At 38.8% G+C, this 19,367-nt stretch overlaps 1 protein-coding gene across 4 annotated transcripts in view; it reads right to left on the reverse strand.

Annotated features, from left to right (window-relative positions):
- SCFD2 (sec1 family domain containing 2) overlaps nt 1-19,367 on the reverse strand; it is a 414,129-nt gene that overhangs the window by 366,094 nt on the left and 28,668 nt on the right. For all 4 annotated transcript variants that reach the window (XM_067735963.1, XM_067735964.1, XM_067735962.1 and 1 more), the window contains exon 3: nt 675-802. In XM_067735963.1, the coding sequence (XP_067592064.1) occupies nt 675-802 (128 nt within the window). The remainder of the gene's footprint in view (nt 1-674; nt 803-19,367) is intronic.

Here is a 19,367-nt window from a genome sequence, read left to right on the forward strand (position 1 = left end):
AAAAAGGGTAAAACCCCAGATTCCTTTTCTCCAATAAAAACACTAGTTCTCTGACATTTTAATCCAAAGAAAAAAGCCATTTAAAATTTAAATTCCTTGCAGCCCCATTTTTCTAATACTAAGGACAAAGCTCCATGTGAAAAAAAAAGGAAATGAGAAAAATCAGGCATTTCATACTGTGGTGAAGAAGGGGCAACACTGATGTGACCAGACAATCGGCAGACCACTCTAAGGGTGAGAGGCCGGGACAGAACGTGTCCATCTCCTCAACTGATTTGTCAGCACAGTCATTCATTCATCAAGTCTAAACTAATAAGCGATCACTTCTCCACAGTAAGTGTGGAGGTGGAGGCAGGGGTGTAGGAGTGGGACAGAATGAAGGGGAGGAAGTTCAGACCAATTTTGAGAGTTCTAGATCAAATAACTAACAACATGATGCCTTGTAAGCAAGGACTCTGTTGGACTTCCCAAAGTTGAGTCTAAGAAAAGAGCTCAAGGTTGAGCCCCGAGGGCATGTGTATAAATTCCTTCCCCACTCTTTCATCAGTTTACAAACGTCTTCAATACTTTTACCTAGATGCCATGCTGGCTAGGTCGGCCCACAGATCAGAGCAGACTTAAATGAACTTCCTCAGAGCCGGCGGTCACTGTCTGTGGGTAAGTGGATAACTTACCCATACTCATCTTGATTGGCAGGTTTTCTCTGCTTGCTGCTTCCACTAGATGTCTCCGGACTTCCATCACTGCCTCTTTGTGCTTGGTGTTCAATAAGGCTTCCCACAGGGCTTTGGCTGCCGGGTCACTGCGATAAAACCACAGAAAGAGCTTTAGGTAAATTTCTACTGGATAACAGAAAGGGCGGCGAGCAAAATAATTTCTTAAGCATCTTTTCTAAGTACTAACGTAGTTCTTCCCACTGACAGTTTTAAGTATTAGGATTAAATAAAGAACATCTCACCCATTCTAATCAGCACAAAATATTGAGAAATTAAGGAAACAATAAAATCAAGCCACCTAAAAGGGGGGGCATGCTGTGCTATGAGAAGTATGGGAAAACTGTATGACATTTTTTTTTGAGAATTTGCACTTAAAAGTATTTCAGAGTATAACTGAACATTGCTAGAGTAACATATAAATGTTACGTAAGCCAAAATTAAATACATGTCCAAAAATGATGTATCAGTGATTACAAGCATATAAATTTCAGGTAATGTACTTGTCTGAGAAACAGAAGGCAATCAGCAATGAGAATTTCTATTCAAAAACTACTCAACAGAATTCCTAACAAGTAGATTTCCTAGTGAATGACAATCAGGAATTAGGCTATGAAACGATGGCCTTAAGTAGCCCACTTTGGGCCTTGGGTTGGAAGGACAGCACTGACAAAGCCCTTACAGTTAACCGTTGATAAGAGCACGAAGCAGGGCATTATGCAGGGTCTCATCTGGGCTCACTTCTCCAACAGCCCTCTGTCTCACCCAAAGTGCCACATCCCCATTATAAATGAGTACAGTGTTCTTTCCGGAAGATCTCTGCATGTAGCCAAGTATACACATTTGTAGTAACGTTTTAAAAACTGAGCACAAAGAAACAAAGATGACTTCTTTCCCTTTCTAAGGACATTGTCCTCTACTTAAAGCTCCAGAAACACCTCCTACTATCCAGTTAGCAATAGTTTAAAAATTAATACATTTTCAAAAGTTTTATCTTAAAAGTTGTATCTAATAAGATATTAATTTAGCTCTAAAATTATACCTAATAAGGTTTATCTTTCACATTTGAATTTCATTTGGAATGATGTATTTCAGACTGAGTTTAATGTCTGACACATAATAAAAACAACTACTATTTAATGAAAGGTTATTATTATCTATTTTTTCTGCATTAACTAACATCACTGCTCAACATATTCCACTTCTTTTGATCTGACCAAAACTGTCATCATTAATATTAAAATTAATATTCTAAGCTTAATTTAAATGAGCAGGTAACTGCATGCCAAGTCCTATTCTCCGTGGTTGGAATATAGAACAAAACAGGGCAAAAGCTTTCAATGATTTATTGTCTGGAAGAAGAGACAGACATGTAAGCAAAGTTGCTCCATGCTAAGGTGGAAGGGGAGGGGCAGTAGAAGTAAGTGTAAAAGAGACGGTGGGAGCTACTCTAGGAGGGTCCTGCCTTCCTTGCCAAGGCTTGTTGACTTCAGTCTGTAAGTGATGAGCAGCCAATCAACATGAGATTGATTTCACTTTCGGAGAAGGGTAGCATAGTTCAGCAGTCATGAACAAAGTCTTTATCATCACTCAAAACTAGGTCTATACTTATAAGTGGAATCTAAAAAATAATACAAATGAGTCTATTTACAAAACAGAAACAGACCCACAAACATAGAAAACAAATTTATGGTTACCAAAGGGGAAAGGGAAGAGGGGGAGAGATAAAATAGGACTATGGGATTAACAGATACACACCACTATATATAAAATAGATAAGCAACAAGGATTTACGTATTGCACAGGGAACAACATTCAATAACTTGTAATAACTTATAATGGAAAACAATCTGAAAAAAATATATATATATAACTGAATTACTTTGCTGTACATCTGAAACTAACACAATATTGTAAATCAACTATACTACAATAAGAAAAAAAAATTCTTTTTAAAGCTAGGTCTATTTGCTATGGGGCTTTGGGAGAGTTACTTAATTTCTCTAAAGCTCTGAAGGCAATGGAGAACCACTGAGGAATTTTGAGCAGGGGAAGTACACTCCTCCCAGTTTCCCAAATTTATGGTCTGCAATCATTCCCTACTTTTATTCTCCAAAGCACCCCAAGCCACAGGGATTTCTTCTATACTCTCAACTCTACATACAGAACCTCTAGAGTAGAACTCTACTGCCGCCCTCTTTTCCATGAGAATAATACAGTGTCTCCAAGATCACAGTATGTCAGCTAATGCTGTGGTTGCCCCATCAGACTACTGTAATGGTTAAAATATGGGTTCTGGGGTCAGATAAATCTGAGTTCAAATCCCACCATTCTCCCTCACCCACAGCAGCTCCATGGTCCCTTTGAGCCTCCGCAGGCACTCCAAGCACAGGGACCTCTTTCCCTCCTTTGCCAGGAATGCTCTTCCTACCAACATCCCTCTCTCTCTGCAGATGTCTGCTGAGATGTCACCCTCACCACCCGTGTAAAAGAGTAACAACAGCCCACTCCAGCAACTTATTCCAGCATACCCTTCTCCCTCACACGGTTTTAGTGTCCTGCATAATTCGTATTACCATCTGATTCATTCTATGTTTCCATGTTTCTCTGTTTCTTGTTTAGCTCCCTTATGGAATATAAAGTCCTTCTATGAAAGCAGAGATTTTTTTATACTCATTGCTAATTCCCCACTACCTAGAATAGGGCCAGGTACACTCAACAAATACTGAATGAACAAACAATGCTTGCTAGTTGCATAACCTCATGCATGTAACTAATCCTCTCTTTTCCTCTGTTTTCTCATCTGTGAGATGGAAGTAACACAGTGACCACCTCACAGGGCGGTTGAGGGTTAAATAAGATAATGCACATAAAGCAAATGTGAGGAGTTGTGTGGTGGTGGTGGTTGTTACTATTATTACTATTGCTGTGAAAGACACTGTCTTAAAATTCAATATGCTCAAGGGTTTGTAATATATTAAATGAATCCACTTATATTGAGTATGTTTTTCATACAATCTCGATTTGTTCATGTATACTGAAGTCACCTGGGACTTGTACTCTCAGGTTCTTTTCTATTAAAACATTAAGAAGAAATATATAGTTTACATGGTCTCTGACACCAATGTGGAGCCAGGTCATGAAAATTGCTTTGTCGATATAAACAATTTGGATTGTCTAGATACGACAGTTGCTAATGTCTACTTTCTCTCCAAATCACTTTTCTGAACATATACCCCCGCATTACACATGATCATTTAAAGTTTACCAAGCTAACATTCACGGACTAATTCTGGTTCTCTGAATAATCAGCACTGAAGAAGATCAGAGTCATACTTACCGGCAGCTCTGCTGTGTCCTGCGCCCACTTCTTCACTAAGTCATTCTTACTGCTGCTTGGTGGCTTACACATGTACTCCTATATCTGCATCTGAGTTGAGCTCAGGAGTTAATCACTGCCTTTCTCTAATATCCTCATAAAATTTGATCCAATAGACATTTCACACTATTGAAGTTCCACATGAAATCATGTGAAACTTGGACACATGAGGTCCAATTTTATAAGTCAAGGAAAGTTCACTGAAATTCACACTATGATTATGACAGTATATTTTATATAATTCTCTATCCTCTCCAAACTAGTTTCCTAATGAGGGAATAAGCAATACACAGAGGGCTATCACAAAAGGGTCAGTGCACTAGTGGTAGCAGCACTGTAGGCTGGTAGAAGCATGGGTTCTGGAACCCAACCACGAAGGGTTCTGGCTCTCCCACTTGCTGGCTCTATGACCCTGGCAGAGTTAATTAACCTGTCTATACATGTTTCTTCCTCTCTTGTCTGGGGATGGTAATAGTACTTATTCAGTGGGTTGTTATGAGAAATGAATGTGCTAGTATATCTAAAGACCTAGGACAATGCCTAGCACATAATAAGTGCCCAATAAACACAGCAGCAGCAGCAGCAGTAGTAGTAATAAAAAGATCCATGGTCAACAGACAGCAGAAAGTAACACAACATTGTAAAGCAACTATGCTCCAATAAAAAAATTTTTAAATAAAATAAATCACTAAGATTTCTAGGAAAAAAAAAACCAAACAGACATAGAGAACAGACTTGTGGTTCCCAAGGGGGAGGGGGGTGGGGAAGGGATGGACTGGGAGTTTGGGATTAGCAGATGCAAACTGTTATATATAATGGATAAACAACACTGTACAGCACAGTCCTACTGTATAGCACAGGGAACTATACTCAATATCCTATAATAAACCATAATGAAAAAGAATATGAAAAAGAATGTATATATAGATGTATAACTGAGTCCCTTTGCTATACAGCAGAAATTAACAACATTGCAAATCAACTATACTTCATTTAAATTTTTTAAAAAATCAGTGGTCAGGATCTTTTCATAAGATATATAGAAGGAAGCCTGTTTTAGAAGTACATTAGTCTCTTCCACATACTTACATACACATATGGATAACCACTGTCAGTAGGTTCATTTTCTAATATGAAAAGGTCAACAATATATAATGCAGAATTCATAATGAAACATATTAAGTCCAACTCAAGCAATTGCCCTACATAAGACAGTTTGATGTGAAGAATTCTGATTTTCAGGAATAAAATAAGAAACTTTACTACAGATTACTTAGAGAATCAAAGCTACAGGGAGTTAGAGTTTTTTGTACAAAGATTTTTAAGCAATGATTTTGGTGCCAGCTTCTTACCTCATCAATTTAATCATGAAAATCTGTAGACTGCACACTACAAGACATTTTAAAACTACAATTGTTACTTTTATGAGGAGTTCAGGTTCTATAAATATTTCCAGACTGACTTATAAAGTGGATGTACAACTTTTGGGGTAGAAGTGAACATCAGAAGTAATGTTAATCATCTTTACATCTTCAGCAGGATGCTACCTAACCCAAAACAAACAAATGTAAATCTATTTCTAGTTTTTGAAGGCATCTAAAAAAAATTTTATAATATGCCTGAGAAAAACACTACAGCTTCAAACAAATCAAATTGTTATTAGATGCTATTTATACCTAATCTAAACTCTGTGCTCTACTGTAAACCTACTTCATCTTGCTTTAGTCTTTTAGCCTTTTCTCTTAAATTCAGGAACAGCTGGACAACATCTTTTTAATAATTCGGCCCACCCAAAAACAATTTCTTTTTTTCATGGCTGACTTAAGGAAGAGTTTTTAAAGGTAAATAAAATATAATATTAAAAAATACTGTTAAATACCATCACTACATTCCATTTTAGAAGCATTTCAGAATTAACAAAACAAGTTCTTAGGTCTCACGTGATCCTCACCTCATGAGCTAAGCCAATATCACTGCCCCAATTTAAAGAGCCTCAGAGGGACTTCCCTGGTGGCGCAGTGGTTAAGAATCCGCCTGCCAGTGCAGGGGACATGGGTTCGATCCCTGGTCTGGGAAGATCTCACATGCAGCAGAGCAACTAAGCCCGTGAGCCACAACTACTAAGCCTGTGCTCTAGAGCCCGCGAGCCACAACTACTAAGCCCACATGCCACAATTACTGAAGCCCGCTCTGCAACGAAAGAAGCCATTACAATGAGAAGCCTGAATACCACAACAAAGAGTAGCTCGCCACAACTAGAGAAAGCCTGCACACAGCAACGAAGACCCAATGCAGCCAAATAAATAAATAAATAAATAAAATAAGGAGCCTCAGAGAAGCCAACTGACTTATGTAACTACACTCAACCTATAAATGGCAAAACCAGGACTCATTCCCAAGTGACTGGCTCTGAGCCAGTAATCTTTCTACTATACCATGCCATGCCTGTATTGTGCAAATCATCAGGGAGAAACCATTATTTATAATATCAGTTATTTTAAGCTTTTCATGTTAGCTTTCTTTTCCAATTTTTAATACATCCTCTATTCTCCCTTTAAAGTCACATGTGGGCCCATGAAGGATAGAATGGGACAAAGTGAAGAGCAAAGTAGATTCACATTAACTCATAAGCGGGTCAAGCTTGCTCTCAAGATTTTACACATTTTTTTGTTTCCAACAATATCATACTACTCTCCTTGTGGGTCACCATTAGCCATTGACAGTCACTTGTGACACAAGGCCAATCATGTCCCACTTTTAGTCAACTTTCTTCTTTAAATGTTTCTAAGAAGACTTCGCTGAATTTTAAATCATTCTACATATATATCATTTATATAACTGAACTGACAAAAAACTGAAGTCTAAATTGTCCTGAGGTATTATTAGCTCTTATTTGATGTTCATTATCTCCTTGGGAAAGAAAGAAGGAGAAATAGCCTCTAGCTACTCTACCACAGATAAAACTGAGACAAAATGAAGCCACTTGCCTAACACAGCCTACTGTTAACAATAAAGGAAGGAAGATTTACACTCAAAGTGCCAGGGGCTGTTTCTGTGACCTTGGGTAATTCAGTTTACTCTCTGGGGCTTTATATCTCCTTATAAATATTTTTATTTATTGAGAACTCACTATGTCACAGGCAATATGACCATATTATCTCATTGATCAGTAACCCTCCAGGATAAGAATCATTGCCCCATTCAAAGGTGAGAAAGCTGACTCTTAAAGAGATAATATAATTTACCCAAATCACATAGCCAGTAGATAAGGATTTGAACCCAGGTCCCTGTGAACTCCAAAATCCAACTATTAACCATGATTCTACACTATTCTGTAGACAAAGGGTCAAACTAGAATGCTGACTCCTGAGATTCCTTGGGTTCTTAACAAGCTATATTCATATGGTTTCCCTTATACACTGGTACTCCAAGTTCACGTGTATGAATTTGATTAATTTTGTAACACTCAGTGAAAGATAGGGGAATATCCTATGCTGTTACTTCTTTTATTACAACCCTTTTTCTTTTTCACAAGTCCAGTGGTAGTAACAAAGAGAGTTAACAAAAGAATATTCCCAACGGCTCACGGAATATTTTAAACAATCTTCTACCCTTTTCTCTGTTTTTAAAGTTTTCCAATAAGATAAACTTTATTTCACTGTAGCTACTGGAATACAACTTTGTTTCAATAGATTCCTTGAAAGATATAATATAAAAGTAGAATACTGATCCTATGAAAAACTCCATTTTATTACTATGAAATGTGATTAGTTTCTATATTGTCAGTAACTTACAAAAGATGTCAAATACATACTGAATTTATGTCCTTTTTTAATAAACTGATTATCTTGTATCCTTAAAAGTCAAACTATTATGACAAATTATCATGTTTGAAGAAGACTACAGGCCAGCAATATACACATAGTAATAACCTGCTAGAATTAGCTTTGTTAAGTCTCAGGAGACTTCTGTACAGGAAGATATGGTCCTTTCAGTTAAGTCCTGACTTTTCATTCACCAGAATTACTCAACTATGAATGAAATCTTAGAAGCTGTCTCGGTTTGGCATGTATGAAATGTCAAATGCAGTCTGCTAGAAACTAACAGGAAATATTCATCATCAACTAAAATATAAAAAAGACAGTATTAATTTTTAAAAAGTGGCTAAATGTTGAATCATGGTGCTACTTCAATCAAACGGAAGGCATGCAATTAAGAGACTGAGTGGGGGTAAAATGTGAAGATACACCATTATCTTATGACTAAACTCAGAGAAATGGTTTCTCCGTGGCATGCACAGGAAGCTAAGTTTACTCACACAATTTGCAATAACAGTCACAGTATTCCAACAGAAATACAGTGATACAACAACAACAAAAACCACCAAATAACCATTTTCAACTAATTTTAAACAGAGAGCAATCTGAGTCATAGTTTTTCACAGCAGGTTATAATGGTTTCCATCAGTGGTGAGCTTAATGAGCTGTGAAGGCAGGTTTGTTAATTAAATTATTCACAGAGGTTTCAACAGTCATCTTTCCTCTTGACTACTTTTTAAAACAATTACCTCATCTTAAACAAAATTATCCGTTAGCCTTCATCTCAACAGAAGAGAAAACAGCTAAACACAGAGGATATTGAAGTAGACCCTTGGCACTGGAAAGCAGTTTTGTTGATTCTTTCTCAGAATAGGAGCACTTCCCGTAGGCTGGGCACTCACAGAGGTGCTGCAGCCACAGCTGTGAGCAGCCTCCAGCGCCCTGTCCTCACAGAGCTAACAATCCAGCAGGGAGGTTGGAACTGAGCATGTGCCTGAAGACTGGGTGACAAAAGCACAGAAAGGAAGCTCAGGGAGAGAGTAGAACACCGAACCTGGTCTGGGTGTGAGAGTGGAGGTCAGAGGGTAGCTGAGGATGTGACAGTGAGGCCTGAAAAATGAGCAGGAATTAGCCAGTTAAAGAATGGAGTAAGATCAGTCTAGGTAAGAGGAGCATCATGGGCAGGGGTTCTGAGAAGAGAACTTGAGACCTTTTCAAGGAAATGAAAACAAGTATGAATGGAACATGAAAATCTAGACGGACACTGCCCTCAGCATATGTCAAATTATCCAAGGCCTGGTAACCCACATTAGGGATGGTAAACATTTTTTCAAGGGCAACTGAAGGGTCTTCAGCAACAGACTGACCTAATCAGATTTGCATTATTAAAAGATCACTCTGGACCCATTTTAGAGAATGGATCTAACGACTGTGCAAGAGGCTATTGCACGGTGAAGGCAAGAACTGATGGCTTGGACTAGGGTGAATTCCTAAAGCTATCACATCATATCATTCCCCTGCTCAAAACCCTTCCACGCTTCCTACTACTGTTACACTGAAATCTAAGTTCCTTATTTTGGCCAACAAGCCTATATACTTTGGTGCTTTTCTTTATTTACATCTTCATCTCTCAGCTTCTCACCTTCTCAGCTTCATCCATTAGGTCTCAGCCTCACTGGCCAGATTTTAGCCCCTTGAATGGGTCATAGTAGGTTCCCAACTCAGGGCCTTTTTATAGGCTATTTATTCCCTTTGCCTAGAACCCTCTTCCTCTAGATGTCCATTGATTAGGTCTCATTCATTTAACAAATATTTATTGAGCACCTACCAATGTCAGTTCTATTGTCAGAACAGCTCAAGGCTTCCCTCCTTGACCACTCTGGCTAATGTGGTACTTCCTATTCCAAATCCCACTTGCCCTATTTTAAACATTCGTCACTAACTCAAATTAGGTATTGTTAAATAGAATTTATTTTAATGAATTGGGAGGAAATTGGTCGCAGGGCATTAAGGACAGAAATATTCTGGCTTTATCAGAATGTCAGCATCCTGTGCCCATGGGTGGCAGTGCACTCAGACCATCAACACCCCATGGGCCATGGACTGTGCCAGTCACTGAAGGTGTAACAGTGCACAAGGGTGAACAAGTTAGGCACAAACCTTCTCTCAGAAAGCCTCCAAAGCCCAGCTGGGGAGAACAGACACTAAACTACTAGTTATAAGCTAATGCACTAAGAGCTGTTATAGGAAATAAAAGATGAGGAGAGGAAAAGAGTAACACCTGGGATGGCCAAAAGGTGGAAAAGCAGGACATTGAGGACCTAAAGAAGTTTAGTGTAGCTGCAGCCAAGAGTGTGAGCACATAGGAGGGAAGGGAAGGAGGTGGCAGGAAAAGATGGGGAAGGTGACGGCTGAAAAAATAAGCAAGGTGCAGATCTAAGAAAGCTTTCTAAAACAAGCTGAAGTTTTACTCTTTACTCAAAGGGCAACGGAAAGCCACCAAAGGATTTTACCAGGACAGGGTTAGAATCAGATTTATTATTACTTGCAGTTAAATGTATGTATAAATAGCCAGTCTTACAAAAGTAACTCCCCAAGATGGACATTAAAACTATAATGCTTTCGAAGTATGCAGATAAAATTTAATTTTTAAATATAATCCATTTATTTCTTCCTATTGAAGTTTCTTCTGTTGGGTTTTGTTCATTTTTTTTTAACAAATATGAGTGCTTACTTTGCACCAGGCCTTTTTCTTGGGACTGGGGATACATTAGTGAACAAAACAGACATAAAACCACTCCCCTAACGTAATTCATGTTCTGTAGTTTATTTTCCAGACACAGCACATGAAAATCATAAAATAAAAGGAATTCAAGTCAAAGCTTCCTTAGAAATCATCCACTGTACTTTCTCTTTTACAGAAAAGAAAACTGTGACTGTGAGAAATTAAGTACCTTGTTCAAGGTCACAAAGTTTTGGTGGAAAAGCCACTATACTACAATAATAAGTAGAAAACAAAAATTGCACAGAAGCTGTTCTAGGACCCCCAAAAAACCACATCAACACAATCGGCCTTTCTTGTTCAACTGAAAGGAAGAGATTGTTTTAAGGAGGTATTGTATCCATTGTCCCATTTCTTAAAGAACGTTCCCATAACTATCAAATACATTGCTGAAAAAGATAAGATCCCTTCAAAACGTTAAATTCAATATTGCTTTGAAATACATTTCAGGGAAGGAGCAGAGTAGAATGGAAAAAGCAGGAACCCTGATGCAGCTCCAATATATGATCAAGTCACTTATATCTACTCCCCAAGTTTCATCAATCCTATATATCTCTTAGGAAAGTGACTTTCATTATTTGCTCAGGATATTCACTTAAGAATAAAGTACCATACAAATTTACTTTGTACTGTTCTACCTGAGGAAAGAGCTGTCATTTTATTTATTTATTTGTTTATTTGTTTATGGCTGCGCTGGGTCTTCGTTGCTGTACACGGGCTTTCTCTAGTTGTGGCGAGCGGGGGCTACTCTTTGTTGCAGTGCACGGGCTTCTCATTGTGGTGGCTTCTCTTGTTGCGGAGTGCAGGCTCTAGGCGCGTGGGCTCAGTAGCTGTGGCTTGCGGGCTCTAGAGAGCAGGCTCAGTAGTTGTGGAGCACAGGCTTAGTTGCTCCACGGCATGTGGGATCTTCCCGGACCAGGGCTCGAACCCGTGTCCCCTGCATTCACAGGCGGATTCTTAACCACTGCGCCATCAGGGAAGTCTCTGTCATTTTAAAAGCATGAATAAATGTATTATCTGTTATCAACTTTCAATTAGCATAATAATCTTGTGAACTACATACTTTTAATTTGGTATTCAAAAATTTTAAATGTCCTAAAAAATGCATGTGCCTTCTCTATCAAGCTATAGCTAATAGAAATCTACTGGTGTGACTGGTTTCACATCATAAATGCACTAGAATGACTTTACACTGCAGAGATCACAACGATGTGTTAAGAAACTAAACACAGTGCAGGATAAAACACTGTTTAAATCCAGGATAAACAATTGCACACAAGCTTTATAATGTTCATAGTAATAAAGGAACAATCTCCACATGATATATAATCAAAGTTTCCTCTCTTTCCAAAGAATACTCATCATTTCTTCCTTCAATATGATGCCTTCACTCAGCACAGCAATAGGCCTACAAAACCTCTTAAAAAATAGACCGGAATATAACACATAAACTATTTGACAATCATATAAAATAATATGGGAAACTGAACTTCATCTCAGTACAGATAAACATATTTTATTCCTACTCTCTACCAGCTCATTAATGATAATAACCATAATCGATACAAACGTATTCATAATTTCCTCATACCAAACAATAAAATAAAGGAAAGACTGTTTTACACATGGATTCCTAATGCATAAACAGATTAACTCAATGTGAAGACTTTAAATTACTAACACAATTAGATTACTTAAAAAACCAAATACACATCCCCTCCATGAACATTTTTCTGACTCTGAGGCTATATTTTGAGTTCCATGACCCATTCCGAAGGCCAGCGCTTGCTCCACTGGGGAATTCTACTCTAGGCTGGATTACATCTGTGTGTTTTGGCTTGAACTCAAGACTTGGAAAGTTGCGCATTAGTTCACGTGTAAAGAAACTCTAAGATAAAGAGTTAGTGATAGCTTTATAGAGGCTCTTAGAAACAAACTCAATCTGTTCACTTTACCCCTTCTATCACTCCACTCCATGAGGAAGGATAATTTCAAAATCAGCACACCCTATTATTCTATTATCATACAGTGATTCCAGAATCTATTACTCTATTCACCCTGTACCTTACACATATAAGTGTGAGGTTTCAAAGACACTAAATCGAGAAAACTTGATTTGTTGAAATTATTATAGTCTTGTTGGTTCAGGTGGAATATGAATCTATGTTGCTCCTATTATTTACCATCTTAACGCCCACTTATTTTGTTAAGGCATTTTGTGCCATGTCCCTTGGCACCTTAGAAATACAGAACCTCGCTAAAGTGTTAATAAGGATGTAAATCTGAGGAGAGAAGAATATATAATAGTTCTTTCTATAAGCGTGGTTTAGGGGTCACCATCTGTTTAGGGGCTAGAAAAGAGAACCTGTTTTGAAGTTGCATTTGCACAGCAAGCATACTATGTTTGCTTATAATGAGGATGAGGTAGAGTTTCTCACAAAGCTAAATTATTTGAATTCAAGTGTTTTCAGTACTATAAGATAAATAATCTTCCGTGTGTGTGCTGTGTGGAAAAACTAGAGGACTTCACATGACTAATAAAAGTATGGAGCTTCATGGTGTTGAATTTCTCTGCTCCTTGAAATCCAAAAATCTGAGAACCACTTCACAAAGATCCATTCCTAAGGAACAGAGTAAAAAGGAATCATCAGGTTTTCTTCTAGATTTTTGTAGCCAAAATTACACTGTTAGTAAAAGAGATAGGAATTCAGAGTAAAAACTCAAAATAAAGGGATTATAAGGACACAAGTCTGAAACACCCCCGATTAAAAACACCCATCACGGAAATAATTCAGCCAAGAAATACTAATAAATGCTAAAGCGGTGGGTTAAAGTTTGATGAGGAAAAGGATATTTACATAAGCTCAAAATGTCTCCTTTAATCAAGTGATCAAAGTTATCACTATGAATGGTCAAAGTTAAATTGTGTGCCACCTGACAGAACGCAACGAAAAGAACACACCATCGCTTGCATGCTATGGCCAAAAATGCATAATCTGAATCTAATTATGAGGAAACATGAGACAAACCTAAACTGAGGGACATTCTACAAAATAACTGGCCTGTACTCTTCAAAAGTGTCAAGGTCATGAACATCAAGGAAAGACTTATGAACCGTTATAAAGAACACTAAGGAGATGTGACAACTAAATGCACTGTGTGATTCTGACCAATATCCTTTTGCTTTGATAAAGGATATTACTGAGATAAGTGGCAAAATTTGTGGGTTAGATGGTAGTAGTACAACAGTGTTAATTTCGTGATTGAGATTACAGTGGAGAATATCCCTTTGAGAGAAATACACACTAAAGTATCTGAGAGTGATGGGCACAGGCAAATTATTCTCAAATGGTTCAAGGGGGGGGGGAAAGTAGTTTCTTGTACTATTCTTGCCACTCTTTTGTACGTTAAAAAAAATTTGCAAAACAATTTTTAAGGCATCAATCAATTCAAAGAAAAATATCAAGTAGCTTTGTAAGGTCAGTATATGAATAAGGTACTCTTCAATCAACGAAGTTTGGAAACACTGTTCTAAATAAATGCAAGGAAAAAAACTCAGTAATACCAAGCACCTAAATGCTAACAACACTTCCTAAGTTAAAAATTACGCTGGGAGCTTGGCCAAGGTGGTAAAGTGGGAAGACCCTGAGCTAACCTCCTCTCATGGGCACACCAAAATTACAACTGTTTACTAAGCAATTATTGATGAGAAAGACCAGAATCTAGGAGAAAAGATCTTCTACAACTAAAGCTATAAAGAAGGAACCACAATGAGAAAGGTAGGAGGGGTGGAGGCATGGTATAGCCAAGACCCACGCCCCTGGGTGGGCAACCCACAATTGCAGAGGTTCTCCCCAAGAAGCAACGGGCTCCTTGCTCCACACAACAGGCTCCCCACATCGGACTCCACTGCCTAGGGGTCCAGTATCACCAAGACAAGCCCTCAGAACACTTGGTTTTGAAGGTTAGTGAGGCTTGCTTTAGAGAGACCCAGAAGGATGTGGGAAATAGAGACTCCACACTTAAAGGAGGCACACGAAATCTCACACTCTCTGGGACCCAGAGAAGCAGCAGTAATTTGAAAGGAGCCAGGGTCAGAACATTCTGCTGATCCTGGGGAGTCTCCCAGAGAGACAGGAGACAACTGGAGCTCACTCTGGGAATATGGATGCTGGAGGCAGCCATTGTGGGGAGATCGTTCTCCCAGGTGGTAGGATCTGGTGCTGACAAGCAACATTTTCAAATTCTCCCTCTACCTTATTAGCACCAGGGCCTGGTCCCACCCACCAGAGAGCCCACTCTAGCCTCAGGACCAGCCTCATACACCAGTGGGCAGGCACACCAACCCCAGGATCCCCTGGGTCCCAGCCCCACCCACCAGTGGGCCAAGACACAGCTCCACCTACCAGTGAGATGGCACTAGCCCCAGGACCCCTGAGCTTCTGCCCCACCCACCATAGGACAGGAACTAGCCCTGAGACCAACGTCACACACCAATGGGCAGACACTAGCCCCAGGACTTCTGCCACGGCAGAACGTGGCCCATCCAGCTACAGGCCAGCAACACCCCAGGGACTCCCCAGATTTCCACAGGCAGCCATCCATGACCCGGTCCCAATAACCAGTGGCCAGGAGCCTCTGCACAAGGCAGAGCCTGGCAACCAACAGGACCAGGGCCAGCTGTGCCTACCAGACCACCAACAGTAGTCAGCCCACTAGAACAGAAGGACCCACGGAGCCAACACAGGGGGCACCACTAGAGCTTAGAGCTCTAGTGATGAGAGGGGAGTGTGCTGCTGGGACACACAGGGCATCTCCTACAAAAGGCCATTTCTCCACGGTCAGGAAACGGAACCAACATACCGGATACACAGAAATAAAAACAAGTTAGGCAAAATGAAGAGACAGAGGAACACATTCCAAATGAAGGAACAAGATAAACCCCAGAAGAGGAAAGAACTAAATGAGGTGGAGATAGATAGGCAATCTACCTGAGAAAGAGTTCAAGGTAATGACGGTAGAAATGACCAAAGAACACAGGAGAAAAATGGATGCACAGAGTAAAAAGTTAGAAGTTTTTAATGAAGAGTTAGAAAACATATAAAAACAACCAAACAGAAATGAAGAATACAATAATTGAAATGAAAAATACAGTGGAAGGAGTCAACTGTAGACTAAATGATACAGAGAACAGATCAGTGGGCTGAAAGACAGAGTAGTGGAAATCACTGATGCTGAACAGAAAAAAGAAAAAAAAATCCCTGCAATCCAAATCCAACAGCACATTAAACGGATCATACACCACGATCAAGTGGGATTTACCCCAGGGATGCAAGGATTCTTCAATACACGCAAATCAATCAGTGTGATACACCACATCAACAAACTGAAGAAGAAAAACCAGATGATCATCTCAACAGATGCAGGAAAAGCTTCTGACAAAATTCAACACCAATTTATGATAAAAACTCTCCAGAAAATGGGCATAGAGGGAACATACCTCAACATAATAAAGGCCATATATAACAAACCCACAGCAAACATCATTCTCAATGGTGAAAAGCTGAAAGCATCTCCTCTAAGATCAGGAACAAAACAAGGATGTCTACTCTTGCCACTTTTATTCAACATAACTAATGCTGATGAGGATGTACAGAAAAGGGAACCCTAGTACGCTGTTGGTGGGAATGTAAATTGGTACAGCCACTATAGAAAACACTATGGAGGTTCCTTAAAAAACTAAAAATAGAACTACCAGAACTACCATATGATCCAGGATTCCACTCCTAGGTATACAGCAAAGAAAATAAAAACATTAATTCGAAAAGATACATGCACCCCAATGTTTATAACAGCATTATTTAAAATAGCCAACAGATGAATGGATAAAGAGGATGTAGTATACACAACTGAACACTACTCAGCCATAATAAAAAGAATGAAATACTGCCATTTCATTTACTGCCACAACAACATGGATGGACCTGGAAGGTATTATGCTTAGTGAAATAAGACAGAGAAAGAGAAATACTGTATGTTATTACCACTTTTATGTGGAATCTAAAAAGTAAAGCAAACAAATGAATATAACAAAACAGAAAGAGACTCACAGATATAGAGAACAAATTAGTGGTTACCAGTTTGGGGGTCAGGGCGAAGATAGGGTTAGGGGATTAAGAGGTACAAACTACTATGTATAAAATAAATAAGATACAAGGATATATTGTACAGCACAGGGAATATAGCCAATATTTCATAATAACTTTAAGGGAAGTTATAATTTATAAAATTTTCTATCACTACGTTGTACACATAAAACTAATATTGTTAAGTCACCTATACTTCAATTTTTTTTTTATTTATTTTTGGCTGCGTTGGGTCTTCGTTGCTGTGTGCGGGCTTTCTCTAGTTGTGGTAAGCAAGGGCTACTCTTCGTTGTGGTGCGCTGGCTTCTCATTATGGCGATTTCTCTTATTGTGGAGCACGGGCTCTAGGCCTGCGGGCTTCAATAGTTGTGGCACATGGGCTCAGTAGTTGTGGTTCGCAGGCCCTAGAGCGCAGGCTCAGTAGTTGTGGCGCACGGGCTTCATTGCTCTGAGACATGTGGGATCTTTCCGGACCAGGGCTCGAACCCGTGTCCACTGCATTGGCAGGTGGATTCTTAACCACTGCGCCACCAGGGAAGTCCCTCAACTATACCTCAATTTTTTAAAAAAGAAAAAATTATGCTGCATGCTTCTGAAACAATTTAAATTCAAAATGCTCAGAATAATCTCTCTGTACAAAACATAGGCTCTGAAGACCTGTGGCTTCTTCCTTGTGGAACTTGACATTTTTTTAAAGCATGGGCATCCTTGAAGCAAAGAAAGTCCTAAATTACAATAAAGCCAAACTCTAAATTGTGTAAAGCCCTCAGAAACTCTTATATTGCGCTCCTCACAGAAAAGGAGAAATGTAGTCACAGACTAGTGTTGGGGAATAACGGTTTGGGGCTGTATCCTGAAAATTCCTTTTCTCACTCCACTGTTAATACTGTCCATAAAACAATTATCAAAATTGAATTCTAATATTAGAAAAGCCATAATTGGAATAGTTATGCAATGTATCACTCAGTGATAAAATCCCAGAAAAAGAGAAAAAAAAAGTAAGGATAATCCTGACAGGAAAATAAAGTGATATTATTCCACATACGGGGCTTCCCTGGTGGCGCAGTGGTTGAGAGTCCACCTGCCGATGCAGGGGACACAGGTTCGTGCCCCGGTCCGGGAGGATCCCACATGCCGCGAAGCGGCTGGGCCCTTGGGCCATGGCTGCTGAGCCTGTGCGTCCGGAGCCTGTGCTCTGCAAAGGGAGAGGCCACAGCAGTGAGAGGCCCGCGTACCGCAAAAAAAAAAAAAATAAAATAAATAAAGTAATAGCCTTCTGTAAACAAAGTACAACCATAGAAGCTGTTTTTAGTAGAAGAAAAAAGAAGAGTTCTGTAATTAGAACTTGGGCTCAAAATCCAGGGCACAGCTTTGCCAGCTCTGTAGGCTTTAACAAGTTAATAACTTCTGTGAAGATTTTTTTCCTTTCAAAAATAAAAATGATACTCACTTTAAGGACTGTTTGGATGACTGAATTAAGTACTTAAATAGCTAATCTCTGATGCACACTAAACCCTGATGAAATACTGTTTTCTCTCCAGAAGACCAAAATCTCTAGGTTGTGAAAAAATAAAACTCTGGGGTCCGTGCTTTTGCCAAAGAGAATAATTTAATTGTCAGTTATGAAAATGGGCAAAATGTTAGATAAGAGGAAGGTCTTGCCCAGGGTATATCCTTAGAAAATACTTGATTAAACTGAGTCGTTAAGCAGACACTGAATATTCTAAACTGATATCACTTTGGGAAAAAATCTGGAATTATAAACGCAGATAATCATAATTTATTAAAAATTCCAAAGTGCTGAGGGTACTGCATTCACTCTGTAAAATGAAATTCGTAACTTATATGAGTTTATAGTTTATCAGTAAGAATAATTATTAAAAACATATGGAAGATTACTAGCAAAAATACTGCTCCTAATTATTTTTCAACTTTTAAATATTTTTCCACAATAAATACAATTTTATTGTTTTTTTCTGAATATATAAATGATATGTTTAAAAGAATTCAAACAATACATAAATATAAAAGGAGATTAAAGTCACCTGAAATTCTACCACCCTGGTATTTTATTACCTGATGTTTCAATCAAGACAGGCTAGGTAATATTGTGATAATAAATGACTCCAAAAATCTCAGAGGCTTACAACAACAAAGGTATATTTCCACTCGTGTTTTAGGTTTACTAAGAGTTGGCTGAGCTCTGCTCTGTCTCATCTTCACTCCAGGATTTAGGCTGAACATTACCAGTTGTTGAGACAAAGAAAGAGAGATGTCAACCACGTGTTACCTCTTAAAGCATGGCTTCAGCCTATACACCAAAGGCCTAAACAAGCAATAATGCCAGGCCTTGCCTGGGGGGCCTTGCTTGGGGGTGGCAGGAGAGTAACCAGAGGGAAAGGAGGGAAATTGAAGTATTGAGAAAACAAGTATATAATCTACCAAACCTAAATGTGTATTAAAGAACCAAATGTGAGATTATTTAAGGATCTCTCACCATGGCTTACATTATTCAATTACTTTTATTAA

Source organism: Pseudorca crassidens, chromosome 4 (assembly GCF_039906515.1).
Source record: "Pseudorca crassidens isolate mPseCra1 chromosome 4, mPseCra1.hap1, whole genome shotgun sequence".
In the NCBI taxonomy this organism is placed as follows: Eukaryota; Metazoa; Chordata; class Mammalia; order Artiodactyla; family Delphinidae; genus Pseudorca; species Pseudorca crassidens.